Source organism: Clinocottus analis, unplaced genomic scaffold (assembly GCF_023055335.1).
Source record: "Clinocottus analis isolate CAN_PGR_092001 unplaced genomic scaffold, fCliAna1.0.p SCAF_10, whole genome shotgun sequence".
NCBI lineage: Eukaryota > Metazoa > Chordata > Actinopteri > Perciformes > Cottidae > Clinocottus > Clinocottus analis.
Genome location: NW_027175821.1, coordinates 5,284,995 through 5,312,711, shown reverse-complemented (window position 1 = coordinate 5,312,711; position 27,717 = coordinate 5,284,995). Strand labels below are relative to the sequence as shown.

At 45.7% G+C, this 27,717-nt stretch overlaps 2 protein-coding genes across 5 annotated transcripts; both read left to right on the top strand.

Moving 5' to 3' along the window:
* Positions 1-467: 467 nt before the first annotated feature.
* Positions 468-20,113, top strand: cyfip2 (cytoplasmic FMR1 interacting protein 2). 4 transcript variants are annotated; one of them, XM_068583997.1, is made up of 31 exons: positions 468-672; positions 5,415-5,567; positions 5,674-5,763; positions 6,690-6,767; positions 6,934-7,035; positions 7,177-7,358; positions 7,458-7,554; positions 8,735-8,863; positions 8,951-9,055; positions 9,140-9,228; positions 9,341-9,578; positions 9,754-9,906; positions 10,406-10,545; positions 10,667-10,814; positions 11,132-11,285; positions 11,435-11,591; positions 11,678-11,774; positions 11,893-11,969; positions 12,091-12,199; positions 12,313-12,432; positions 12,543-12,742; positions 12,838-12,925; positions 13,054-13,197; positions 13,300-13,390; positions 14,456-14,586; positions 15,028-15,030; positions 16,278-16,350; positions 16,501-16,595; positions 16,738-16,976; positions 17,616-17,763; positions 17,866-20,113. In XM_068583997.1, exons 2-31 carry the CDS (start codon positions 5,451-5,453, stop codon positions 18,031-18,033), a joined length of 3,762 nt encoding a protein of 1,253 aa, XP_068440098.1. In that variant the 5' UTR covers positions 468-672; positions 5,415-5,450; the 3' UTR covers positions 18,034-20,113. The 4 variants fall into 4 exon arrangements, with proteins under 4 accessions (XP_068440098.1, XP_068440104.1, XP_068440099.1 ...); XM_068584003.1 differs by lacking the exon at positions 15,028-15,030 and having other exon boundaries at positions 9,146-9,228; positions 14,456-14,589; XM_068583998.1 differs by lacking the exon at positions 15,028-15,030.
* A 222-nt stretch (positions 20,114-20,335) lies between these two features.
* Positions 20,336-27,477, top strand: hmmr (hyaluronan-mediated motility receptor (RHAMM)). Its single transcript, XM_068595924.1, has 20 exons — positions 20,336-20,472; positions 20,707-20,805; positions 20,901-20,977; positions 21,113-21,187; positions 21,371-21,559; positions 21,690-21,776; positions 21,901-22,012; positions 22,131-22,196; positions 22,416-22,489; positions 22,585-22,655; positions 22,737-23,104; positions 23,190-23,338; positions 23,422-23,657; positions 24,756-24,872; positions 24,983-25,183; positions 25,270-25,977; positions 26,082-26,154; positions 26,556-26,732; positions 26,828-26,981; positions 27,100-27,477. Exons 1-20 carry the CDS (start codon positions 20,427-20,429, stop codon positions 27,114-27,116), a joined length of 3,096 nt encoding a protein of 1,031 aa, XP_068452025.1. The 5' UTR covers positions 20,336-20,426; the 3' UTR covers positions 27,117-27,477.
* The last annotated feature ends 240 nt before the right edge of the window (positions 27,478-27,717 follow it).

Here is a 27,717-nt window from a genome sequence, read left to right as displayed (position 1 = left end):
ATTAAATCAACCTTTATCTTTACAATTAATTTAGAATGAAATAACAAAAAGTTTTCTAAAAAAAAATAATAGAATAACACACTTGAGCAGTAATACATAAAAAAAGTATATTAATGTTTTCTTTCCCTTGAGAGAACAATGTCCTGTGGCCTATTTTGTGCCATAATCAAAATACGACCCCCCCACTTCACCCTACACACGCACACGCACACGCACACACACACACACACACACACACACACACACACACACACACACACACACACAAATACCACCTTTCATGATGTTAATAATAATATGAAAAGCAGGCTTCATTCTCCACATGTTTAAATAGAAAGTACAAATGTAAAACGTCCTCCTAAAAAGTGAAACGACAGACTCAACATGTCGGAGGGGGGCTCGCCATCCTCTTTCACTCCGCTGTGACTGTCCCTTTAAGAAAATGCACTTGCAGCCATTTTCTGCTCTTTGTGTGGGGTGGATTAGCTCTGGGTAGGAGCGGGGCGAAACTAGAGCATCAATCGGCACAGAAGAAGAGAGCGACAGAGAGAGAGAGAGAGAGAGAGCGAATAAAAAGAAGAAGAGAAGATCAGCAAACATTGGATCTCCGTCGCACACCGCGACGACGTCCGCCCGTCTTTGGATATCGCCGGACGGACATGCAATTTACAGGTATGTGCAAACGTAGCGATGGATGGAGCCGCAGCGCCACAGAGGATGGTGATGATGGCTGGAGAGACTGGAGGGCTGGGCTTTCTCTCTCTCCCTCTCCATCTCCCTCTCTCTCTCTCTCTCTCGCTCCCTCCTGATTCCCGTTACTTCAGCTCTCCGTGCACAAATACAATATAGAAACCCGATCGCTGATAAATCGCCTCCGCCCCGTGACTCGGATTGAACGTCCCGCGTGAGTGTACGTGTGTATATGTGTGTGTGTGCGTGTGTGTGTGTTTTTTTGTCGCGGAATTATTCTGACACATGAATGGGATCCCCGTTAGCTACCGTCGGCATCGTAGCTTGCAACCGAGATGGGTGGGGTGAAGGAGAGGGCTCCTGTGTAGCAAGTGCACCGAGGAGAGAGAGAGAGAGAGAGAGAGAGGGAGAGAGAGAGAGGGATGGATCGCTGAGCCATTTTCTGACAGCGGGTTCTTTTCATTCATTTTTCATTTTGTGGAAGGAAAAAAAACGAAAAAAGAAGATACTTTGATGCATCGAGCCGGCTCGATTTCACAACCACCGCTTTCACTATCTCTCATCACGTTTCGCCCTTCTTCTTTCTCTCCCTCTCCCTCCCTCTTGTATCGCCCCCCTCTTGACCCATCGGCCATGCGGGCACACCATGCCAGTGCGTTTTAGACGTCTTCACAGCCATCATCATCATCATCATCATCATCATCATGGTAGGCAGGCAGGCAGGCAGGCAGGCCTGTGACTTGGATGCACAAATGACAGGTTCCCCTACTTCCGTTCCGCACGAACGCCTCGGCACTGTCCCGGCATCAAACGCACGACCTCTCCATTGGATCCCATGTCGATCCTGTGATTATTACCTTTCCATCCATGTGACTTTGAGGGAGAAATATGAACGTGCTGCTGCTGCTGCTGCTGCTGCTGCTGCTTGTTGCAGCCATCGCTGAGTTGTAAATCTGTGAGCCAGCCCCTTTGCCAGCAGCAGTGATGTAATGACTTGCCGTGGATGCTGCTGATACTGATCTATAGTACATGGAGAGACAAAAACTATTCAATTATTATTGCATAGTCCAAAGTCCATCATCGGAGAGATAGATAAATGCAATAGATGTGGTTAATAAGAGATTGTAGAAGTTTTTTTGTTTTTTTTGGTTTGCTCGTGCCTTCCAGTCTTCAGGTTCCCCTCTTAATGATGAATTGATGAATGGATTAGCCCATCTGTAGAAAATGATTCATCACAAACGTGCCCCAAAAATTCAGTAGCTCTGGGTTCTTTCCCTGTTGTGAGGATTTTTAACCCCCCTTTCTCTGTTTTATGTCATCGTCAATGGAAGGTCTTTGGGACCGTCGGTGGGCCCAAAAGAAGACATTTAAAGACTTTGTCTTGAGCTCTGAGATGGACATTTTGTGGCCTTTGCTATAATGAATAAAAAAACATTGCTTTTCAGCCCCGGTCGTATCCCCACGATACGGCTTTTGGCGTTTCTTTTCGGCCTTGTGTTTACATACCGTGCCATAACACAAGCTGCAACGTATAGCGCTTGCAACGTACAGCTATTGCCTCATAAGCGACCGTCAGCAGCTGATGATGCTGCTGTTTTCAGTTGAGCATACGGAAAGACAGATAGACAACAGCTGTAGACCGAAATAACCGACCAACCAAGAAAGAAAAGAGAAGTAGAGGTGAGTGCGGAGCAAACTATGGTGAACAGAAACCATTTGTTTGACACAAATCATAAGTTTCAAGTATGACGACCACACGCTATCATAAGCACCACCCATCTCTAACAAAAACCTTCACGTTTGAACACCTAAAAAGGAAAATTATGCGACTCCAAAGGCGGGTGATGGTTAGTTTAGGTCGTTTGTTTTTACCGTCCAGCCTATGTGTCAAGCTCGGTCATGTGAGCCAGGCTTATGTGCATACGTGTGTGTGATGTTCATTGTTGTTTGCTTCCAAAAGTAGAGCGTGACATCATAGGGGTCATCATGAGACAACAGCAGGGTTTTTTCTTTTTGTCCCGCATGTCTCTGAAATGACAATCGGCCCGTCGCATGCCGCAGCCAGGCCCGCGTCGTGCGGGTGACGGGGACACCGCTGTGTGGAGACGCTGCTGGAACACACATGTGACCGGTGTTGACTGTGTGTGTGTGTGTGTGTGTGTGTGTGTCAGGGAATGTGCCGCATGTCATCGTGTGTGAGCGCTCGTCCAAAAGATTTCCTCCACGCCGATCGGGTCCCATCTCATTGTGAGGATGAATATATATTACAAAACCAGCCTTCAGGGGGACATCCCTCTGAGTGGTGTGACCCCGGAGTTGACACACTTTCTCTCGCTCCGTCTTTCTCTCAGACGAGATGTATTTCACACACATGCATACATGCATGCACATACACACATGCGCGCGCCTTGCAGCACATACTGGTCGAGCATTTTCTTCTACGAATGCTGTTTTTTCTTCTTGTTGTTGCTATTTTGATGCTTTTCCTACTCCGCCTCATTCCCCATTCTTCTCTTTAGGTGCAATATTTTGAGCACTTCCTCAGAGCCCCGTGATCCTCATGGCTTAGCGCCGTCATGAGATCTGACCCAAGCTCATCATGTATGGTGGTTGAGCTAGAATGCCACATTGGCCCGGGGGGCATATTCACTGAGCATATAATGGATGTTCAAGTGCTATTGTATGGGAATTTCTGGGAAAAAGAAACCCACCCAAAGTTGTCTTGTGTGGCCTCACTTGGTCGTTCCGGTGTGAAACAAGCCCACGGCTTGGTTACTAAGTGTCCAGAAGGGAATGAAGGGGCTCTTTGCTTTGTGAACACACACACACACACACACACACACACACACACCAACTGTTGAACAGAGACGGGTACAGGGTGGGAAAGTTTATTCAGCCAACCCGGGCTTCAGTCCCCGTCTGTATTCCCAAGCACAGATGGGAGTTTGGTAGCACTGAGCATGTCTGTCTGCCTGACAGAACCCCTTGTAGCGAGCTGCTTGTTTCATTTTCTATAAGCTGAACAGTTAAAAATAACCAGCTGATTCTTCGAAGCGTCAAAGAGGGGGTGTGCGAATCCAGGTTGTAAAGTCACAGCCGTGGAAAAAATACAGGAAACGAGAGTCTTCAAAAAAAAAAAAAGAATAAAAAAAATTTGAACATTACAAAGTAGCAGCAGCGGCAGGCCTTCATCCGTGTTCACACTTTTCAGAATGAGTCCCATCTTCATCTCTACTGAGCGGTACAAGGTTTTCTCCCAGCATGCCAGTGGTACCGCAGGCCACACTGAGCGTAGAATAATGTCATTTGGCAATATCAATCGCGCTCATGAAGGGAGAACCGGAGACACGACGACGAAGGTTTGACGTGAGGATCCAGTCAGCCTCACTTCAGCTGAATTCCTCGTGTCACCGTCTGCACGCGAGCGGCCTTTCGTCTCTGTGCCGAAGACACGGAAGTGACGCTCGCTGAAGTTTCATTCGAGGTTTGATGAGTCAGCCGTCCGTGATGGATTTTGGCCTCAAGGCCGCTGGTTTCACCTCATGCAAATATCGCCGCCGTGTTTGCTAACACTGTCAGTTTGATGTGACAGGAAACTCCACCCGCCTCCTTTTTTGCACGCCGCCTGTGATGATGCCTGCGTGAGTGGGCTCGGTCGACAGCGCTGCGACTGTGTGCGGCCGGCGACTGAGGCTTAAGAGCCCATAAACCCAACTTTACCAGTATTGAATGGGAAATGATATATCACATATCCATTCAGCAATTTCACAGGTTGATACATCGCTGTGATCGCGGGCCCTTCTGGCAAGGATAAGAGAGTCGGCCCCGCTTGCCTCTTTCCTCTTTGGCCCCTGGCCCTCTCGGCTGAAGCCGAGCTCTCTCCCTGGCTGTGAATATTAAGCTGATTATCGGCGCTGTCAGCCCTGTCTGCCAGGTCAGACGTAAAACACACATTACCGAGAGGCACATGATACACGGGTGGGTGCGTGCACGCTGTTTTTTTCTACCCACTGAGTAGAAGAAGAGCAGGAGGAAGAGGGCACATTGACGGCGGTATACGGTTTCAAACAGGATTTTAGCTATTTATTTTCCGCGGATGGAGGATGGTAATTATTGTAGCTGTGGGTTTCTTTTCAAGGCGCGTGCGTGCGGTGCCTGTACGGTCTGTGTTCCTGCACGGCGTGCCACCTTACGTATCGATTTGATATCGATAGAAACACTGCTGTTTCTATCAGACTCTCCCCGGTCGATGACATCGCCAGGTCTTGGCGTTTTCCAGAACTGTGCACGAAGCGCCTCGAGTCGAATGAAAAGGTAAAAAAGGAAGCCGCGAGGGGCCTCGGCACTTTATTTCCCGAGAGCGAATGTGAGAGGATACAGGTGCGGTGGCGGGGGGGAACAGACGCGCTGCTCCACCGCACGTAAAGAGGAAGTCTAGACGCAGCTAGAGTTTCTTGTTCGTGAAAAGAGATTTCATCTTTTTCATCCATTCAGCCATTACTTTTAGAGAACTGACTCAACTTCTCTGTTCACTTGCTATTTAGTTGGTAAATCCATACAGTGTTTACTTGCACTGACTCGATATGCCGATGTACTTATTGTCCTCTTGTTGATGAAATACACAACACCACCTCCCTTCATGCAGACTAACTCCTGTTTGCATCTGTTTGCATATCTCTCTCTCTCTCTCTCGCTCTCTTTCGCTCTCTCTCTCTCTCTCGCAGACTGGGGGTGTTGTGTGTGAGTGACGCCTTGTTACCATGACGACCCACGTGACCCTGGAGGATGCCCTGTCCAATGTGGACCTGCTGGAGGAGCTGCCCCTCCCGGACCAGCAGCCATGCATCGAGCCCCCTCCCTCCTCTATCATGTACCAGGTATACACACTTGCATACACACACACACACACACGCACACACACACACACACACACACACGCACACACGCACACCCCTTTTAACGCTGTTCTCCGTCCCTCTGCAGGCGAACTTCGACACCAACTTCGAAGACAGGAATGCGTTCGTGACCGGCATCGCCCGTTATATAGAGCAAGCGACAGTCCACTCCAGCATGGTGAGAAATGTGCCCGGGCTCGCCGTGACATTGTTTGGTTGCATCAATATTTGTTTGTCTGTCTTGAATAGTAGCCGTTCCCCTTTCACTGAACACTAAGCCGACTGTGGGAAGCAGCCTCACTCCCTTAAAGCGAGCCTTGTTGTTTTTGTGAATTGATTATCATTTGGCTCTTTTGTTCGGATTTGGCGAGGCCCGGGGCAGGGTACACACATGCAGACACACACTCATAGACGCACACCTCCCCTCACACACTGGTGGATCAGGCAGGCGGCGGACCAGTAAACCTCTTTCCCCTGATGGGGAATGAGGGGAGAGTTTGACTTGACTGGCGGAGAAGGAAAGTAGCGCCTTATTTAACCTTATTTAATCAGGAAGTGCGATTTGAGGTCGAAGCCGGTCTGTTTGAGGTCACTCCTCTCTTTAGCCAGAGCAATTGAGAAATCTGTCTCCCCCTCCGTCTGAATGAGGAGGAATTATCCCTCGCTGAAATATTCATCGAGCCCCATTCATCCTGGAATATGAGACCTGTCTGAGATGTTTTGTACCGTCAAGTGCCTTAAAGGGACAGGTCATCCCAAAATACAAATACACACGTTTCTGAGATATCGTCCATAGAGATGTGTGACTTCTCTTGAATATAATGCACATGGCACTCGGCTTGTGGTCCTCAAAGCGTCAACAAAAAGACATTAAAAACAACTAAACAGCGATATCTCTTTCCCGATATCATGACCCACTTCCTCAAAATTATTCAGAGACATTTTCCCCAAAACCTAAGCAACTCACACCAAAACAATCCAGACAAACACATATCACTACGGGTATGTAGGTGCTCCAGGCTTTTGCCCGTTGAATAGTTCCCGTAACTGTGCATTGACATTGAATGACGTCTCTGTTTTATTTTGCCTGTGTGCTTTGTGCAGAATGAGATGCTGGAGGAAGGCCATGAGTATGCTGTGATGCTTTACACCTGGAGAAGCTGCTCCAGAGCCATTCCCCAGGTACATATTGGTTGGCTTTGGGCGACTTCATTGTTGCACATCATTTCATTTCCCCAAACTAGACAATTGCAGCGTATGCATGCAAGAAAACATGATACCTTCTATTGCGTGGGTGGGAGAAAAAGCACAATCAAGCCGTTTGATGGCGCCCTCTTGTGTTTGCTAGGTGAAATGCAACGAGCAGCCCAACAGAGTGGAGATCTATGAGAAAACGGTGGAGGTCTTAGAACCCGAAGTCACCAAGCTCATGAAGTTCATGTACTTCCAGGTAAGACCCGGCTGCCTGAGGGGGGGAAAAAAAGCCTCCAATTGGCTTCATACAATAAGTCAGCGTTTGCATGTTTGGTGTCTTTTGGGACACGGGAGTTCTTTTCATTCTGACGCGTCCTGATTTCCTTGTCTTATACAGCGGAAAGCCATCGAACGCTTCTGTAGCGAAGTGAAGCGCCTGTGTCACGCCGAGAGAAGGAAGGACTTTGTGTCCGAGGCCTACCTGCTCACTCTGGGCAAATTCATCAACATGTTCGCCGTGCTGGACGAACTGAAGAACATGAAGTGCAGCGTCAAGAATGACCACTCCGCCTACAAAAGGTAGCGAACCAACACGGGTGAAGCGCAATCGGAATGTAGAGCGCTTTCGCTCGAGCCACGTTCACGCCTCTCTCTCTCTCTCTCCTCGTCTGCCTCCAGGGCTGCTCAGTTCTTGAGGAAGATGGCCGACCCTCAGTCCATCCAGGAGTCCCAGAACCTCTCCATGTTTTTAGCCAACCACAACAGGATCACGCAGGTTGGTGCGCAGACTCAACAACGTGCGGTGTAAACAATGTGGACATGGAGGACGGAAGGCTGGCTGTTGATTCACGAGACATTCGTAAGGCGTTTTCGAGGCCGCCTTTGCAGGGTTGGACAGTCTGAATGAAAGTCTTATGGGGCAATTTGGATATTAACCAACACATTAACATCTGACTGCTGTATTTAGCATACACATTTGTTCTTTAGGGTCAGATAATGGTGGCAAAGAAAGACATTGTGTGACATTTTGTCTGTTAAACTAGCAGTTTATTTCAAATTTAAAGGAGCTAAATTCAATATCCAGAGCATTATTCTAGCAGCAAAACATATATTTGCTATGCAGAGGTATAATGAAGTAATACGAGTGGTGCAGAGATGAACCTCGTAATATAACATCACACTGGTTCCCTCAACAAAAAGCCAATGGGATTTATTTCATTGTATTCTGGATAATTGCAGGAAATTAGCTCCGTGGCAAACACAACGAGGCTACGACGGCAGGCTAGTCGGCGTGATGACGTTTTGTGGTCTCTTTAATCCACTTGGTAGCAACTGCCTTTTTTTTTTTTTAAGACACTTAAAAGCTTAAACATTCTCGAGAGGTCTATTTACCGACGCAGGCGAGAGCAGATTGTCTTTAAGCCACAAGGTCGGTTGTTCGATCCCCAGTTCCTCCTGTCTGAGTGTTGAAGTGTCCCCGAGTGAGACTCTGAACCCCCGGGTTGCTAGAATAATACCTTTCTGGCACTAAACAAAGCAATATGAAGTGTGAGAAAATTCCATCTAATACCAACTAACAGGCCAGTGTGATAAAAACCAATAAGCTCATTTAATGAATACCATTCTCCAATCGCAGCACATTGCAACTCGTATGAAATATGACATGAATATCAACCATGAAGGTAAAAAGCACCGCACCAATAAGGTGCTTTAAGGTTGTGTGTCGGCAATCACATCTCCTGTGTCGGACTTGTGGTGCTCCTAGTTGGATGTTATACGCTTGACAAGCCACAAGATGTCCCTGTTTGCTGCGTTTAAACCTTTTCTTCTGTCTTTCTTTCTGTCTTTTTGAAGCTCTCACAGTAAAGAAAGCTTCACAAGACTTCCCCGCCCGTCACTACAGTAGATGAAATGATGTGAAGGTGACCTGTTGTTCCGTCTCTCTTTGTGTGTAGTGCCTGCACCAACAGCTGGAGGTGATTCCTGGCTACGAGGAGCTTCTGGCAGACATCGTCAACATCTGTGTGGACTATTATGAGAACAAGATGTATTTGACACCCAGCGAGAAACACATGCTGCTTAAGGTACAGTTGATATTGTGATCTTCAGCTGGCGAAACGTCTCTTTCGATAGTGTAAAAAGTACTAAACGCACCTCTGTTTGTGTGCCAGGTGATGGGCTTCGGGCTGTACCTGATGGATGGGAACGTGAGTAATATCTATAAACTCGACGCCAAAAAGAGGATCAACCTGAGCAAGATTGACAAGTTCTTTAAGGTAAGGCTTTTGTTGTTCCAGTGTATCTCATATCCAAGAGTTGTGTTTTTTTGCATGACTTGAGGGAGAGTTTGTGTTTCTCAGCTTCAGGTGGTCCCACTATTCGGCGACATGCAAATCGAGTTGTCCCGCTACATTGAGACAAGTGCCCACTACGAAGAAAACAAGTCCAAGTAAGAGGACGATGTCATTCCTATACAAAGTGTACAGAAACGCTCTCAATCGCCAAACCAGCAACCCTCGTCCTGGAAAAAAAACCCCCACCTTTTTCCATTTTGTGTCCAGGTGGACGTGCACCCAGAGCAGCATCTCGCCACAGTACAACCTGTGCGAGCAGATGGTGCAGATCAGGGAGGACCACATCCGCTTCATCTCGGAGCTGGCGCGCTACAGCAACAGCGAGGTGGTGACGGGCTCGGGCCTGGACAGCCAGAAGTCCGACGAGGAGTACCGAGAGCTGTTCGACCTCGCTCTGAGGGGTCTGCAGCTGCTGTCCAAGTGGAGCACGCACGTCATGGAAGTTGTGAGTCGATTGTGTTTGTGTGTGTGTGTGTGGGGGAAAACGCTTGTGCCGCAGACAATATTTCCCTTCTTCCTTTTTTTTTTTTTTTTTTTTTTTTTAGGTATGAAACCTTTTGTGGTTTTGAAATTGATCGTCGTAGGTTTGATCTATTTATAGCTGTCCTTCTCTATTTCAGTACTCTTGGAAGCTGGTCCATCCCACGGATAAATTCTGCAACAAGGACTGTCCAGGCACGGCGGAGGAGTACGAACGAGCCACGCGGTACAATTACACCAGCGAGGAGAAATTCGCCCTGGTGGAGGTCATCGCCATGATCAAGGGGCTGCAGGTAAAACACTGATGACCCTGGCGGGTGTCGAGTCGCTCTTTTATGGATGCGTTGAGCAGCTGATGGTCAAAAAGACATGTTCTCTGTCCATATATGAACAGATGCGCAGCAGATTTAGCCAGAAAACGATATATGGGACATGAGAAGATATGCAGCAAACATCTTTGATGTCATCCATTGTTTCCCCTTAATTACATAATTTGACATTTTAGGGAACGCACTTATTTTCTTTCTTTCTAATTCAGGGTTCAATGAGAAGACCAAAAGTGCACTTGTATGTGTCTGTTAGCTTCAGATAGCTTAGCTTAGCATAAAGACTGGAACCGGAGGGAAGTTTTAGCCCGGCTCTATCTGTTCATAGGGCCTTAATTTTTCAAGAAGGGAGAAGGAGCTAATTTAATAAAGGTATGCAAATGTAATCATTTCAACTCTGGTGTTGATAAACACACGAGACACACAATTCTTATGAAGCGCTAAGTGGGTGTCATGAACTGTGCAGGTTCTGATGGGCCGGATGGAGTCTGTGTTTAACCAGGCCATCAGGAATACCATCTACGCAGCGCTGCAGGACTTCGCCCAGATGACCCTCAGAGAGCCTCTGCGGCAGGCTGTGCGCAAGAAGAAGAACGTCCTCATTAGGTAAACGCACACACACAGTGAGGACTCGACGACGTGACCGTCAAAGGTCTCAATCTCAAGTTGTTGTTTTTACCCGTAAAGGCCTGAAGCACTTTTATAATCTGGTTTTCTCCGTGCACAGTGTTCTTCAGGCCATTCGTAAGACCGTGTGTGACTGGGATGGGGTGAGGGAACCCCCAAATGACCCCTGCCTGAGGGGGGAGAAGGACCCAAAAGGTGGATTTGACATCAAAGTGCCCCGCAGGGCTGTCGGCCCCTCCAGCACACAGGTGAGACATGAAACGGACCCGAGCGCTCGGGGGAAGAAGCAGAGACGGGTATCCTGTTCGTGCTAACTCTACACGACAAGTATCACTCAAAACATTCTTGTCTGAACACAATAGCTGAATAACTCCATTTATGTTCAAGGCTTTTATTCTGAAGGTTCAAAAATAAATTCCACATTCCTTTTCCTCCCAAAATAGTACAAATTTGTCTCTTTTGCAAAGTATAATCAGAGTCCTGTTAAATGATGTGGGGGTAAATGGCCAACAGTTCTTTCGCCCTTCAAAATAAAGTATTTTCTTCTTTTGTCTTCCCTCTGCAGCTGTACATGGTGCGCACCATGCTGGAATCATTGATAGCGGATAAGAGTGGGTCAAAGAAGACTCTCCGCAGCAGCCTGGACGGACCCATAGTGACGGCCATAGAAGACTTCCACAAACATTCCTTCTTCTTCACTCACCTGCTCAACTTCAGCGGTGAGTAGAGACCTTCAGCGTGCCAAAGGTCGCGTGGGAGCGGCTCTCGTAAAAAGGACCTGATCTTAAGTTTTTAAAGCAAAGTTGCGATGCCCGCGCACATCTGAAGTCACTGCCTCCTCCTCTGTTCCCCCGCGGGTGTTGTCCAGAGGCCCTGCAGCAGTGCTGCGACCTGTCCCAGCTGTGGTTCAGAGAGTTCTTCCTGGAGCTCACCATGGGCCGCAGGATCCAGTTCCCCATTGAGATGTCCATGCCCTGGATCCTCACCGACCACATCCTGGAGACCAAGGAGCCCTCCATGATGGAGTAAGACTGAACTCGGCCCAAAAAAAAAATCTGCGTCGTGTTTTTTGTACGGACTGCAATATAACCGCCCTTCCCCCCTCCTCCAGATACGTGCTGTATCCTCTGGACCTGTACAACGACAGTGGCTACTACGCTCTCACCAAGTTCAAGAAGCAGTTCCTTTATGACGAAATCGAGGCCGAGGTTCGCTCTCATGACCGTCATCGCTGGAATACAAGTCAAATTCAAACGCAATCAGTGTTGCTTTCATTTTATTTTATTATTTAAAACGGCACCTTCATAGCGTTCCTCTTGTTCTCAGGTGAACCTCTGCTTTGACCAGTTTGTCTACAAGTTAGCGGATCAGATATTTGCCTACTACAAAGCAATGGCTGGAAGGTACAGTAAGAGTGTCTCTCTCTCTCTCTCTCTCTCTCTCTCTCTCTCCCAGATGTGGCAGATATTGTAGCAGTCCTCCCAAACTTCCTCTCCTAAAATCACATGTCTCCGTGTTTCACAGCGTCCTCCTGGACAAGCGCTTCAGAGCCGAGTGTAAAAACTATGGCGTGATCATCCCGTACCCGCCGTCAAACCGCTACGAGACGCTGCTCAAACAGAGACACGTGCAGGTACGGGGGAGAAGCCGCCATCTGTCGCTCGCGCACCTTTTTTTTCTCTCCTGCCGACTGTATTTGTGTGTTTCCCCTGCCTTTCCTGAACCATCCCTCGCGTTTCCCTGCAGCTGCTCGGTCGCTCTATCGACCTGAACCGCCTGATCACCCAGAGGATCTCGGCGGCGATGTACAAGTCCCTGGACCACGCCATCAGCCGCTTCGAGAGCGAGGACCTGACTTCCATCGTGGTAAGACGATGCGCACGCTCCGAAACTGGACGCGCTAGTAGCGCCGAGGCTTTCCCTCTTCTTCGTGTCCTCATACACGTCCCTGTGCCCCTCCCTCCTCCTCAAACCAGGAGCTGGAGTGGCTGCTGGAGATCAACAGGCTCACCCACCGGCTGCTGTGCAAGCACATGACCCTGGACAGCTTCGACGCCATGTTCCGCGAGGCCAACCACAACGTCTCCGCCCCCTACGGGCGAATCACGCTGCACGTCTTCTGGGAGCTCAACTTCGATTTCCTGCCCAACTACTGCTACAACGGATCCACCAACCGGTCGGTTTGTTTGGCGCATCTTTCGCAGAGATGCATGTTCTTTCACGGCTTGTTTGTCCTTTTTTGGGGGGTTTTAAACACGGTTTTCTCGACAGCTTCGTACGTACCGCCATTCCCTTCACCCAGGAGCCTCAAAGAGACAAGCCGGCTAACGTGCAGCCTTACTACCTGTATGGGTCCAAGGTATGACTCTAATTTGATATGGCAGTCAAGGATTCTGAGAATTCGAACGTGTCGAGGAAACCCGCCTGCCTCCGGTTCAAGATTAACACGGCTTCTGTGCCTCCTCCTCCTTCTCCCTCTCTCCCCAGCCTCTGAACATTGCCTACTCCCACATATACAGCTCCTACAGAAACTTTGTGGGCCCGCCCCACTTCAAGACCATCTGCCGTCTGCTCGGTTACCAGGGCATCGCTGTAGTGATGGAGGAGCTGCTCAAGATTGTCAAGAGCCTGGTATTCATCTTCGTCTTCCGTTACACACCCGTCAAACAAGTTTCCCTCCCTCAGTGTGTTGGATTCTCACAGCTCGTATCTGTCTTCCCTGTCACTTTGCAGTTACAGGGCACCATCCTGCAGTACGTGAAGACCCTGATAGAAGTCATGCCCAAGATCTGCCGCCTTCCACGCCACGAGTATGGCTCTCCAGGTGAGCCCGCTGTCCCCTCTGCGAAAACACCGCGAAGTGAAGACAGCGCACGTGGGGTTAGCTCAGTTCACGCCGTCCGTTCTCCTTCCGTTAATTACTTTGAGACGCGTAGAAGGGCAGCGGACGGGATGAAGACGGAGAGGCATGAAGTCATTGATCTGAAAACCGAACCCCGCTCGGAATAGCATCGATGGGCAATCGGATCTTTGTTATTTATTCTTCGCGACAGTCGGCGCATTCCCACTTTAATTCGAGCCCCCCCCTCTCCTTCGCCAAGCACTCTCCACTTGTGCGCCCTACCTTTTTGAGCCTAGTCAGGACTTGGAAGCCATAAGTGAAATAAAAGATCACTCGGAGCCGCAGTTGAACATTTGCAGCACGCGGCCGGCGGTATGAAAAACAAAACGCTGACGACATATAAACCACTACATCAACAAGAATCAAGCCAGCATTGTCAAGCCGTTGGGGAGGGGCTGTAAAAGGAGACGATTGGGGACACAGTCTGGGGGAAAATAGCAACTCTGCTGCAATGGTAATCCAGTTTGGGATAAGTGGTCTATTCTGATAAAGAAAACACACCACGAGGGATAAAGTGTATCCATTTGTCAACAGAAAGCGCACAGAAGGGTCCCATTTAAACAGCGTAAAGGAGGCTCTACCTTTCTGCCAACTTACTTTGCATCTCAGTGCATTTCCTCACCTGCTTCTGTGCAGATTAGAGGCCGGTCCGATGGGACGTCCGTATGAGAAACGCTCGGTAATCTGTAGATTACTGATGTTCTGTACATTCATTTCTGTAGCTGGCTTACTGCCTGTGATCTCGCTGTCGGCGGTTAATGATCTTTCCCGCCTCCGGGCCCGATGCTCGGACCAAATGTGGTTCAGGGTAGACCCGCTGACTTCTCACAGATTCCTCCAGGTAGCGATAGATTATCAATGACATAATGAGGTGTTAGCGGCCGCTTACTGCTTGGCTGCAGGTTCGGCTATCGGAATTTTAAAAAAAAAAAAAAAAAAAAATGAAGGTTTACAAAAAAAAGGGCTGTTCCATTTCTGCCATTGCAGGTATCTTGGAGTTCTTCCACCATCAGCTGAAGGATATCATTGAATATGCTGAGCTGAAGACAGACGTCTTCCAGAGCTTAAGGGAGGTGGGGAATGCCATCCTCTTCTGCCTGCTCATCGAGCAAGCTCTGGTGGGACATTTCCTTCAGTTTTCATTTCCCTTCTTACTATGCGTCACCGTATGAAACCTCAGACCCTGTCTGCCTTCTCTTTCATGGTTGTTTTGACATGTTAAATATGTATTTTTAATAGCTGTGCCTCCCCTTTTTTTTATTCCACTGCTATCACAACCTTTCCAGTGTTAATTCCCGCTCTGGTCCCAGAGCATGCTCGGTGCTCAGGGACCTCCAATGTGTGATGTAATGTGTAATGTGTACTGTGTGGGTGACCAATGACCTGGGTGCCTGGAGGCTTCTGCCCAATTTCCGATGTGGATTAACATCCTGAATGAATTCAGACGGGCAGAAACCGTCAGGCCCCCAGACCTCGTGGCCCCGAGTGTGTTCAATCTTTGATGTTTTGTTTTCTGAAATGCAACTCTATTTTTCATTCCACGCTGGAAACTACCACAGGTGGTAAGGATTTAGGTTTTATATTAAAAATAACACAGAGTTGGAATGTCTTTTTCTCTTCTATCTCGCGTTAGATTGGGCTGCTGTGTTTCTTCTTCTTCTTCTTCTTCTTTTTCTTCTTCTTCTTCTTCTTCTTCTTCTTCTTCTTCGTCTTCTTCGTCTTCTTCTTCTTCTTCGGTAGTTTGACACAAACGGCTTCACCTCCAACCAACCATGAATGCAAAGAGACATTTTTACAGAGCTTTTCTTTTTTTGTAAACCAAGAAATCAATGAAAATCCTATTTTTAGCTGTATGTATTTGAAGACAGACATTTTCTCATATGTAAAAAAAGAAAGAAAAAAAAAGAACCCACACATCTGGCTGCTGTAGTGTAGCATCGTTTATGTCCTTTCTTCCATGGAAGAGGTGATGATGTGTCTCTGGTTGGTTGTTGAAACAGTCCTGTGCTCAACTCGGCACTACTTCCTCCATACTGACGCCTGTCTACGTAACACCACTCAGCTGTCACTCTCTTCTGCCTCACTGCACTGACCTGCGTGTGTATTCGGTGTTTGTGCGTTTGTTGGTTTTGGATTACTTGTGTGTGTGTGTGTGTGTGTGTGTGTGGGGGTTACTTTTCTTTGTTATCTGTGCATGGCTCTTCTTCCCATTCATCACCTTTTTAGTTTCAAGCTGCTGCTTCTCTGCATTTAGTTTGATTAATAACTTGTTGTCTTGACTAACTAACTACCTGTCACCCCGACAATCACTCAGATAATTACGAATGCCCTCACGTAGCTAGAACACCACTAACACACTGACATTTTACCCAGACGTGTTTGGGTTTACTGAGATGGCTGTAAACTTGATCTCCTGCTGCTGCAGCAGATTAGATGGGATGCTGTGATGTGTCATCCTGCTGTCACCATGGCTTGATTAACAAACACACACTCATTCTGTTATCTTATCTCCTGCTCTGCATCATAAAGCTGACGATAGTCATGAGCAATCTGTCAGAATATGGAGCGCATGGCAGTGTTCTTATGACTTTGAACATTTTAAATATGCTTTAAAAAAAAAAAGAAGCTATTATTCTTTGTAAGTTAAGAAATTCAGCTTGGGAGTATTTCGGGTGTTTTTTTTAAATACAAAAAAAACAAAAAACATTGCCTTATGGGTGCCTGCATGCTCTCAGGGTGCCCATAAAGCAAAGTGGGTGGTGCTCTTTGAATTCAAATGACCCTTTCTTTTGTTCTGCTTCCCTTTTAGTCCCAGGAGGAAGTGTGTGACCTGCTTCATGCCGCCCCCTTCCAGAACATTCTGCCCAGAGTCTACATCAAAGGTATACAAAAGGGTTGGAAGCACTAAATGCGAGGCGGACGGGTACAAAGAAATACAAGAAGTGTGACCGTCCAGCCCAGTGCCAAATTGCTTCTGTGTCAAGTTTCGTACATCATCTCCATGCCCCTCCTTGTGTTCATGTGTTGTATAGAGGGGGAGCGTCTGGAGGTGAGGATGAAAAGGCTGGAAGCCAAGTACGCCCCTCTCCACCTCGTGCCTCTAATTGAGAGGTTGGGAACCCCACAGGTGAGCTCAACCTCACTGTCTTGAAGGAGGCAGGCAGACACAAACAGGATTCTTTATTTCTCCCGTTTTTATTCCTGAGTATTTTGCAAACGTCAACACGAACAACAACAATGAAGAGTCGCAATCTGTTCTTTCAAACCAGCAAATTGCCATCGCCCGTGAGGGGGACCTGCTGACCAAAGAGCGCCTGTGCTGCGGCCTTTCCATGTTCGAGGTCATCCTGACGCGCATCCGCAGCTTCTTGCAGGACGGGGTGTGGCGCGGGCCTCCGCCCACCAACGGCGTCATGCATGTTGACGAGTGCATGGAGTTCCACCGCCTGTGGAGCGCCATGCAGTTTGTCTACTGCATCCCCGTGGGCACGCACGAGTTCACCGCGGAGTAAGTGGCGCCTGGATGGTTTGTGTACAGTAGGAGTGCATTTGTAGTGTTTATATTTAAATTTTTTAGCTATCAACCACATCATGATACATGTTGGTTTGTAAATATGTAATACAATTAGTTTAAAAACTAAAAAAGAGAGCTTATGGAGCTGTCTTTTTTTGTTTCTTTGAGTGCTTAAATTGTTTATTCAGTAAAAAAAATGGCTAAAATGAAAAAAAACACATTGATGAAGTTTTACTCTGTGAACTTGAATGTATAGAAGAAGATGATGTCATAAAGCTTAAGGGCAACTTTTTTCCTTTTGCCTTAAGAAAAGCATTCATCATGTTACCACTTTCTACTTCAGAAAGACACAAAATAAATGAGTGAAGTTACATTTTTTCCTCACATTGTCAACCCCTTCTCTGTCACCATCAACCACTGATAAACAAAAAAAAACACTACACAATAGACTTCAGACGAAGTGAGACACTGTTGCTCAATAATATTCTAATATTGTCACATTTTTCTCCAAATCTGAGTTGATGGATATGTGCACTGGATTGCATTTGATTTTGCTGACGCGTCTTAAATGTGTCCATTGCCCCACTGTAATGGGAAAACAACTCATGTGTTTTGCGTGCCTCGGCCTACCAGGCAGTGCTTCGGCGACGGGCTGAACTGGGCCGGCTGTGCCATCATTGTGCTGCTGGGACAGCAGCGTCGCTTTGACCTCTTCGACTTCTGCTACCATCTGCTCAAAGTCCAAAGACAGGACGGCAAGGATGAGATCATCAAGAATGTGGTGGGTAAACTTTCATCCACTACGATTACTCGCATCTCTATTAATATTGTCCTTAATATTGTTCTGCGTTTTTTTTTCTTCCTCCGCCTTCTCTCTTCACAGCCCCTGAAGAAGATGGCCGACCGCATCAGGAAGTACCAGATCCTCAACAATGAGATCTTTGCCATCCTCAACAAGTACATGAAGGCGGTGGAGACGGACAGTTCCACCGTGGAGCATGTTCGTTGTTTCCAACCTCCTATACACCAATCCCTGGCTACCACCTGTTGAAATAAACCCCTCACACACACACACACACACACACTCACACACACACACACACGCGCACACACAAAACACATAGCTGTGATTAAAATTTCTGCCTCTCCCTGGTCTTGTGGAGGTGTCGATTGCTCCACACTGGCTTTAAGAATCCAAAGACAGATCCTCTCCAACTGTCCCTCTATCTACATCGTAGCTGTCTTTGGATTCTTGAAGCGTTAACCCTGAGAAGTGGACCAGGCCAGAGGCGGAAGTGTATACTCACGCCTTTTTTCTTTTCTTTTTTTTTAATCTCACTATCTGTGTGGCTCTCACTCAGATTCATGCATGCCTTGTCTTATTCCTTCCGCTGCACACCTGTGGATTGGACCACTGACACAAAATGCCAAAAGAGGATCTCCATCATAAGATCTGGAGCCACTCGCTCGAAGTCACGGCCGCCGGGACTCGTGAACGCCTTTCAGAATTTTCAATCGATCGCCGAGTGCAAAAGTAAACCTAACAATGTTTAAATAAAAGACTAAATAATGCGAGGAAATAGCTAATTTTCTAAGTTATATAAAGATCTTTTAACATGGTGCTCTTAAGTGCTACTACAGCTACTAACCGTGCTAGCGCAGGCATCAGTACGCCCCGTACCATTACGCGTGTCCTCTATTATGACCCACTAACCTGTTTATCGTGGTACATCGCGGACTCTTCACTCATTTGTATGATAATCTGGTCTGCCCTTGTTCATGGTCCACGGTGTCTATCATCTTGATGCATTTAAATACTTCTTCACCTGCTTGCTTTCAAAGGAATGAAGGTACATCGCATTCTTGATTTGCTTTTATTTATCCCCCCCCCCCCCTCCCACATGCTTTTATTTTTGTGTTTTTGCTTCCTCTTGACACATTTTTATTCTTTAAAAGTTCCGCTGTAAATTTCACTGTTGAACTAAGTGAAGTGTTGAGTGTTGTAATTGTTTTTGTTTTTAATTATTAATATTTTAATTTACACATCCGTGGTATACTTGCCTCTCTACTACTGGCTGGAAACCTCATCAACTGTATTATTATTTTTTTCTCTCTCTCTATTTTGTCTGTCGGAAAGATTTTTTATATTCTGTACATGAATACAGTGATATTATTTACAATTTGGGAAAGACACATCTTCATCTGGGTAATTGTGTTGGCTTTTTCAAGAGTAAAAAAAAAAAACTAAGCAAGATTAGAAAATACCTCTAGGTTGTATAAAGACAGTGCTGTACTAGATTAACCTGTTCTGAGTGTGAATGGATGATGTTGGTCTAGCAGACTTATACAATACTCTGCACATAAAGGAGAAAAAAACACAAATGTCAGTTATAGTTAAGGGCAGTTTAATAAATATAGTCAGTATTTACTATTGTTGAACTTCTGCTTTAGATTTAGCAGTGTTATCAAAATATGCAAAAGTTGTCCCTATTTTTTCTTTTCTTATGAAGGAAAACAAAAGAAATTATTAACAAGTAACATCCCCAAACTGCCCTGTGATCTTTTTCTGCTGTTTTGAATGAACAAACTTTCTTTTGTAACTCAAGTGTCTTTTTATCATATTTATTCAACTCCGACGTATTGTTCATTTAAAGGTTAATCTAGTTAAAATGAAGGTACCAATGTATCATCTCAAAACCTTAGCATGGCAAGTGTAATTTATTGTCATCAATGGCTCCATTTGTGACATGAGGCTTTGTTTATGATATTGTTGTACAAGTGACCATGTTTTGAAGTACAAAAAAGTGGAGAAAAAGAATATAAAGTGTACAACAATGGTCCCGCAAAGGATTTGAAATTATGTTGTATTTCCATGAAATAAAAAAAATGTTTAACTGAAAAAAAAAGGAAGTCGTGTTTACAATATTTGCTTTTTAAAGGGTTTTACTCAGTATTCAAGCAGTAGACATACCAGTTTCTTGCTCTCTTCTGGTTCTTTTTAAATACTTTGAATATGTCAATGTATTTATATAACATTGAACTGCATGTAGAACACGTGAGATAATTTCTGATTGGTGCAACTACAGTTAATTTACACAACCAAGCAAACTAATTAAACGAATTTGACCAAATACATGCACTATTGATGGATATCGTTTTTTTAGAAACTGTTACGCTGCTGTGGCGTCCAATGTCAGCTGAAGCCCCCCCTGCTGGAGGGATAGTGTAAATACACTTTATAAGGCGCTCGAAGATTTTTAGAGGGCGGGGCTACGTCATCAAGGACTGGCTCCTTATTGGCTAAACGTACGCAGACGTAAGATCGACGTTATTTTGAAATTTCAGCGGTCGGACGGCTGTTGTGTGTGTATCTGTGTCATTGGGAGTAACTCTGTCGATACAGTTGGAAATTCAAAAAAATAGTTACATACGGTGGATACAAAAATGTCTTTTTCAAGAGCCCCTTTGAAAAGGTTCAACGAGAACGTAGGTGAGTGACGTTCACGAGCCGCCGTCGCAGTAGCCTGTTTTGCTCATTATCCTCTCAAGTTAGTCAACGGTTACGTTAGCTTGTTGGTAGCTTATGGTGGCTAGTTAACGCGAGGTAACGTTAAATAGTGACACCCAAAGTGAATGGAAAGCAAGCTAACGTATGTTGTGTCTCAACCAACAAATACGTGACTTTGTGTCTGTAACCTGGCTCTCATTGTGCTGTTGGCCGAAGGTTGTGCTCCTCCCCCGGGGACCTATGATATCAAACCCGGGGACCTGAAGGGAGCAGCTTCCTTCGACAAATCTGATCGATTCAGACTCCTTAAGGCAGGTGTGTACACGTGGTATGCAACAGGGAAATAATACTTTGAACTTAAGCTAAGATATAAAACACAACTATCTATTTTTCATGATCTGTATCTCCAGCTGCTCTGCCAGCACCATCGCCCTCCAAAAGTGCCCTAATTTCACCTGTCCGCAGGACGATGTCGGTTGATGGTCTTGTAAGTAGTCTTTTACATCAGAATGTCAACTCTTTACTCTTGCATAGCCTCTCCTTAACAGATCAGCCATTTCAAAATATGCTGCTGTCCAAAAAATAAAAAGTAACCCTCTTGATGTCCTGTGAAATACTCTAGGTTGAAGGTTCAAGTGTAAAGGAGAAGAATGCCATGACCATGGAAAGGAAGCAGCAGAAACTATTGGAGAGAGAGGTAGCTGCACTTTATCAAAAGAACATTTGTGCTTTTGGTTTACTACAGAAATAGTATGTTTTCTGTTATCAGTGGCTTGTGTCCTCTCTTCTTAACTGAGCAAACGGTAAATCGATAGACAGTCCTTGGTTCTAGATCGGCTGATGCCAAAAATGTCATGACCTTAGCATTGTTTCCATCCAGATAAGGTCGCTGGTTCAGCAGCGAGGGGAGCAGGACCGACGCTTGTTGGCTTTGGAAGAAGATCTGAAGAAGGTGGAGGCCAAGCTGCTGGCTGCAGTCAGGGAGAAGACGGGCCTTTCTGCCAATGTTACCACCCTTGACAGACAGCTGGTGGAGGTCAAGAAAGTAAACGCATTCCTAAAAAACAAGGTGTGTTTGGTTTTGATGTCATTTTTTTGTAAATTCAGATATCTTGTCTTGATTACGCCTTGATGAATGTCTTGGCTGCTTAAATTTTTTTACGTGCAATAAAAGTGTAACAGAGCGCATGTTTCTTTAGGTTTCTGCTGACACTTCAAAAAAGACAATCAATTCTCTCACAATGGACTTGATGCAGGCCAGGAACACTTTGGATATTAAAAACAAGGTATGACTTGTGTACATATGCATGTCTTGTCATTATAACAAAAAAATAAAATAGTTTGTTCATTGCTAATTGCATTTTCAGCTGCAATAGATGCTTATAAAATAGTGTGTGTGTGTGTGTCCAGGAGATAAATGTCCTGCAGATTAACACTGAAGGCAAAGCAAAAGTGCTAGAATGTGACCTGCAAGCTGCCAGGGCTACTGTTACTGCTCTGAAGGACAGGAATAGAGACTTGGGTAAGATTGAACAGCATCAGATAGTGCTACTAGCAATACAAACATGCTTGCATATATATAGAGGAATATAAGCAGATGAAGTAATCAGGGCTTTACTGTGACTTCTGCCTTTTTACAGAGGACCTTCATCAAGTGACAAAAAATCTGAATGAAGAGCTGGAGAATGAGAATGCCAGATTGCATGGTGAGTTTTGTTACTGTCCTATTTTTATATTGACACACATTTAGTTGTGTTTACCCGTAGCTTCTAGAATAAAAAAACTGGACTCTACCAAATTTGTGCATAAAAGATGTATACATGGTCCGTATTTATTCCTTTGGTGTACAAATACACACTGTGTGTATGTGTGTACGTGCACCTGCTTCCTTATCCAATTAATAATAATTATGTGTTGTTTTCCAGCTGTTATAAAGGAGCTGAGGGAGGAGATCAAAGCTCTGCAGGGATACCTAGATGCAGCCAATGATCAGATTCAGGTATAAACGCTCCCTAAAGAACAATTCTTCAAAAAAAAGTAGACATTAAGTCGTAGTAAAAAAATAAAACATGCTTTACCTGTCTGTGTTTGTAGGATCTCCGTTTGAATCTTCGAGAGAAGACCCAGGAGAACACTGTTGCCGGTTTTCAAGTGGAGAAAGTGAAGTAAGCAAATGCCAAATGGTTCTTCCAAGCAGGTCAAATCTTCACTGTACACCATGACACTAATTTTCCACTTTTCCACAGGCAACTAGAGACCAACCTCGACGAGCGCACCAATGAGCTTGAAACAATCCAAGAGGTGTTGAGGCAAAAAGTGGAGGAGGCGCAGAAATTCCAGCAAGCGCTGCAGGCGTCAAAGGATACTTTAGTGGAGTTGGAGACGAGGTTGGCGAGCCAAGAGCTGGAGCTTAAATCCTCCCAAAGTTCAGTGAGTGACATGGAGGAGCAAATTGAGTCGGCCAATGAAAAGGTGCAGGATTCTCAAGCGACTGTTCGGCAGCAGGAGGCAGAGCTCACTAGACTGAGAGAGGTGCTCAGAAGGACCGAGAAGGAGCTGGACGAGAGAGTGGCACATCTTGAGCAAAGATGTCTGTTCTCTGAGGAAGAGAGAAGTATGTTCACCAAGATCTATTTACAATAATACCGCCATAAGGATTGATTGTTATGTGATGCATATCTTGTGTTTTTTTGTTTAAGGCAAGACTCAGAAGGAGGGGATGAGGAGAGTGGAGGAAATGAAAACAGAGCTCCTCTTGCTAAAGGAAGCTAAAAAAGACGAGACAAATGCTCAGATTCAGCTTCAGCAAGAACATGCTGCTCTTACTAAAGAGCTGACAAAAGAAAAGGTTAGCCATCTTTTTTTTGTGCCAGATCACCCTCCAACCCCCCCCACCCACCCCGAGCAGCGACTGATTCTTCTCTTCTCCAGGCACTTGTGGACTCCTTGTCTGTGCTGGTGGAGCAGGAGAGGGAGGAGGCAGAGGAGCGGCTGGGACAGCTAAAGGACGAGTTGGAGGAGTTGCTGGGAGACCTCGCTGTCTTGGAGGACCAGGACCAGAAGAGGCAGGAGGTGGCGGAGACGAGTCAGGCGTCCCTCCAGAGGCTGCAGGAGGAATACAACAAGCTGGAGGGACAGCTAAGTGACACCAGGGCACTGTTGGAGAGGTGAGCAACCAAAGGCCAAGTATACTGATGAGATGTGTTGACAGAAACCGCATTACGATGAAGTCTGAAAGTCATGCTTGCATCAACGACGTCCTCCTTGCGGCACTTGCAAGAGAAAACCTCTTTGGGGGATTTGATGCAACTGCCTGCTTGCTACTATTTAAAGCCGGCGGCAGCTGGGAGCGTGTCCCAGCATACGCTGAGCATAAAGTAAGGAAAAATAATTGACAGGTTGGCCAACCATCACATCTCTGACACAGAGAGTGGGTCATTGTCTATTTTTGTGGTAGCCCAATTTCATTGATTGCAAGTAACCTCAGCACCTCATCTTTGGAATCTGAGGGCACTAGTTGGAGAGATGTTTTTCTTATTTATTTCATCAGACAGTTGAGAGTGGAGACAGCTAAAATAGTTGCAATGACATGCAACAAACAACTGAGTGACAGTCTTTCTATGTGTCTTACAACCAGACTGCAACTAAAAGTTGTTTTCTTTTTCTGTTAATTATTTTGTCAGTTATTTTTGGGATTTATTGTTTCGTCTATAAAATGCCCGGGCCCAGTATGTTTATCATTATCCATGTAAGTTACATATTACTAATTGCATTTTTCTCTAACTGTCATTTTTTACCATTATATTTATTCAGTAAGAGCATTCTGTTACATGTAACTCGCTCCTCTCCAGCACTGTACATGAAAACTAAAGCAGCAAATTGCCAGATTTAAGAAGCTGGGAACCGGTTGATGTTTCAGTATTTTGCCTTGTAAAATGGTTTGAGCGGTTTATTGATAGTTTGGTATATCAGCTAATTGGATGAGCTCTACTGCATCGCTCTGCAATTCAACACCGATGGGATACTTTCAGACATTCGATTGATGTATTGATCTTTCAGAAACAAGGTATTTTACAAAATGTTTTTTAGTTTAAGTTACATTTCCACAAGTGTTAGACGTCTGTCAAATTTAAGAAAAGAGCAAAATAAAAGATGTAAAAGGTTCTCTTTCTGTTATGACGATGCTGATGATGATAATGATGATTGTATCAGTAAACTTACCTGCTCCCTATTAAGACATTAAAACTGCTACTTATCCTTTTCAGTAAGAGCAACGACGTGGCCGCTTTGAAAGAGGAGCACTCATCAGCCATGATGGAACTCCAAGAGGCGCACACAAACTCACTGAGCAAGATGGGAGACATTGTCGCGGAGCTGAAAAGGTGAGCGCTCCAGTTGTCAGTATTCCTGGAATGTGATTTGGGTTTGTGTCGAGTTTAAATGTCAGTCAATGTGTAGGCTTCACACACTACTTGTCTTTCTTTCTTTTCAGCTCCAGAGAGGCACTGCAGGGAGCGGAGGCACGACAGAAAGAGCTGGAAGCGGAGATGGACCGAGTGACGCAGCAGATGGAGGAGGAGATGGGCAGACTGGTTCAACAGAAAGAGGAGGAGGTCAACAGAGTGAAGGAGGGCTTAGAGGAGCACAAGGAGAGGCAGTTAGTTGAGGCAAAAGCCGTGGAGGAGAATTCAAGGTATGCTTCAAATGTCCTTTGAGTCTGCGTTGAAATAACTGTCACTTTTCCATCTTTTTATATTCCTTTTTTCCTTGACTTGTTAGAAAGTTGCTGGCGGTGCAGACTCGACTTGCACAAAAAGATGAGGAGATAAAGGCCATGGGAACGAGCCACGCTGCCCTGATCAATCAGCTCCAGCAGGCGCTCGAGCTGCAGACAAAAGGGAGAGACGAGGCACTGGGGCAACTTGAGGAACAGAGAAGTCTGCTCCAAAAGGAGAAGGAAAAAGCCCAGAAACTGCAAGAGGAGGTCAACCAGGAAAAAGGGGAAATAATGGAACAGCTCCAACAAGAAAGAGAACAGAAAGTTCAAGTACAGACAGCTCTTCAGGAGGAACGGGGAGCATTGGAGGTTGAAAGGGAAAACATCCAGCAGGTCAGGTCAGAGGTGCTTGGACTACAGGTCGAACTCAAGAGAGTAGACGAGGAAAGAAAGAGTCTTCTGACTCGAGTAGAACTCATAGACCAGTCCAGGCTTGCTCTTGAAAATCAACTAAACATGGCAGAGCAGGACAGAAATCAGCCTCGCCTGGATGACGTTGAACAAGGTGGTTTGATCTTCCAGGCCCAATTAGACCTCGCGGAGGAGAAGACTCGGTCTCTGCACTGCGAGTTGGAAGAACTAAGACGAGTTGGACGGGCCCTGCAGGAGCAGGTAGACTTACTGACTCAGGAAAAGGTTACACTGCAGTGGGAGATGGAGGAGCAGCGGCAGGAACTTCAAAGGCAAATAAATGAAGCACAGGAGAAAAGGTGAACAGGATTGGATTCTAAATGTGTGCAATTTTTTGGTCATGTTTTTTATTTTATTTTTTTTACGATTGGCACATTTTAACTTTTCACTCCTTTCCTCTAAGCTCCCAAGTTTCAGAGACGAAACACTGGAGGAAACTGTACGAGGAGCTCTTTGCGAAAGTCCAGCCCTTCCAGGTGAGTCATTTCCACAACAGGTCGAATATGATGTGTCAGTACAGGCCAGATCCATTTGATTGAAAGCCTCACTAATCAATATTTTTTTTATAAATAGTGGGGGGAAAACTGTGTAATGTGAAAGGTGTTTGTGGAGTGATGCAACCATATTCACCCATCACCCATCTCTGCATATTTAGGAGCATTTTAGTGTCCTTAAGTTCATTGTTTTGGCTTTACGGGCGGCGCTATGACCGTTTTTAATTAAGTTTCACTGTTCTCATCAACCATGTTTCCAGCTATGCGTCAGTTTCGACTCGTAGCTTGGACCCCCCCCTGGCCCTCCAGGTTGCCAAAAACAATGGATTCATGCTGTTAAAAAGAATATTAGTTAAAACCTCTCGATGGTTATGCGCCCACAGGAACAGCTGAATGCATTTGCGGCCGAGCGAAATGCACTACTCAATGAAAATGGCACAAACCAGGAGGAGTTGAACAAGTTGTCCGACGCCTACGCTCGTCTGCTTGGCCACCAGAACCAGAAGCAGAAGATCAAACATGTGATGAAGCTGAAAGACGAGAACGTCGCCCTAAAACAGGTGAAGGATGAGAACCCCACACACACGTTATGCCTCGGTCTCAACTGCCTGTATTTGACTGTATTTATTATTTATTGTCCGGCTTGTTTGTGTAGGAGCTGTCGAAGCTTCGGTCCCAGGTGAGCCGGCAGAAGAGTGATCTGGAGCAGCTGAAGGCGAAGCTCCTCGGTAGTCCTCGTCGCAGGTTTGATCCCAGAAAAGCTTTCCAGCACGACAAGGAAAACCAGCGAACTGAAACCCTGAAAGACGGTGCGTACTAAATTGCAACACAATGAAAACATACAGGGGCAGAACTTCAGAGATATGACAAGATGTGTAATGAGACTTGAACAGTTATATGATATTTTTGTTGTGCTTGTTTTGTCAGGAAATCATTATGCATAACGGAGCTCTTCTGCCAGACGAGAACTGGAAACTAAATGCAGTGTTTATGGTTTGGTCTTGTTAATACTACAACCTTTAATCTGTCAATCTTGTTTACCGGCTTCGCACTTGCTGCTGTTTTCCAGCCTTTTGTGTCAAATTGTTCCATAGAGCGAGGATGTATGTATTTGTTTTAGATTTTTAAATAATAACTATTAGAAGCAGATTGTATTTGTGCAGTGTTTTCAAAATAACGAGGAAATGGATGGCTGTAAGTCTACACACAATCAAGAGAACAGCAGCAGAGAATAGGAGATACTTTCAGCGATTCTTAGGGCAACAGAGCCCCCAACTTCTTTATAAATCTTTCTTCTTTGTAAATAAAGGCAGATTTTAACACCTTTCCTTCAACGCATTACTGAGATTTCTTTACTTCCCAAGTGTAAAAAAAAAAGGCTTTGTACGAAGGTTGGATCCTTTCGGCCACGTCTGTCCTCAGCCAGTAGAGGGCACTCTTGGACTGCAGCCACAGGTTGGAGCGCAGCAAAAGGCTGTTACAGTCCATGTTTCTTTCACACTATATATACCCGCGACAAATAAAACAACTTCACAATCTTTGTAG

Bases quoted from the DNA above. Each gene is read 5' to 3' on its own strand.
- cyfip2 (XM_068583997.1), top strand. From the start codon at position 5,451: ATGACGACCCACGTGACCCTGGAGGATGCCCTGTCCAATGTGGACCTG. The intron at 9,229-9,340 runs GTAAGAGGACGA...TTTTGTGTCCAG, and splicing joins TACGAAGAAAACAAGTCCAA to GTGGACGTGCACCCAGAGCA. The intron at 10,546-10,666 runs GTAAACGCACAC...CTCCGTGCACAG, and splicing joins AAGAAGAACGTCCTCATTAG to TGTTCTTCAGGCCATTCGTA.
- hmmr (XM_068595924.1), top strand. From the start codon at position 20,427: ATGTCTTTTTCAAGAGCCCCTTTGAAAAGGTTCAACGAGAACGTAG. The intron at 21,188-21,370 runs GTAGCTGCACTT...GTTTCCATCCAG, and splicing joins AGAAACTATTGGAGAGAGAG to ATAAGGTCGCTGGTTCAGCA. The intron at 26,155-26,555 runs GTGAGTCATTTC...ATGCGCCCACAG, and splicing joins CGAAAGTCCAGCCCTTCCAG to GAACAGCTGAATGCATTTGC.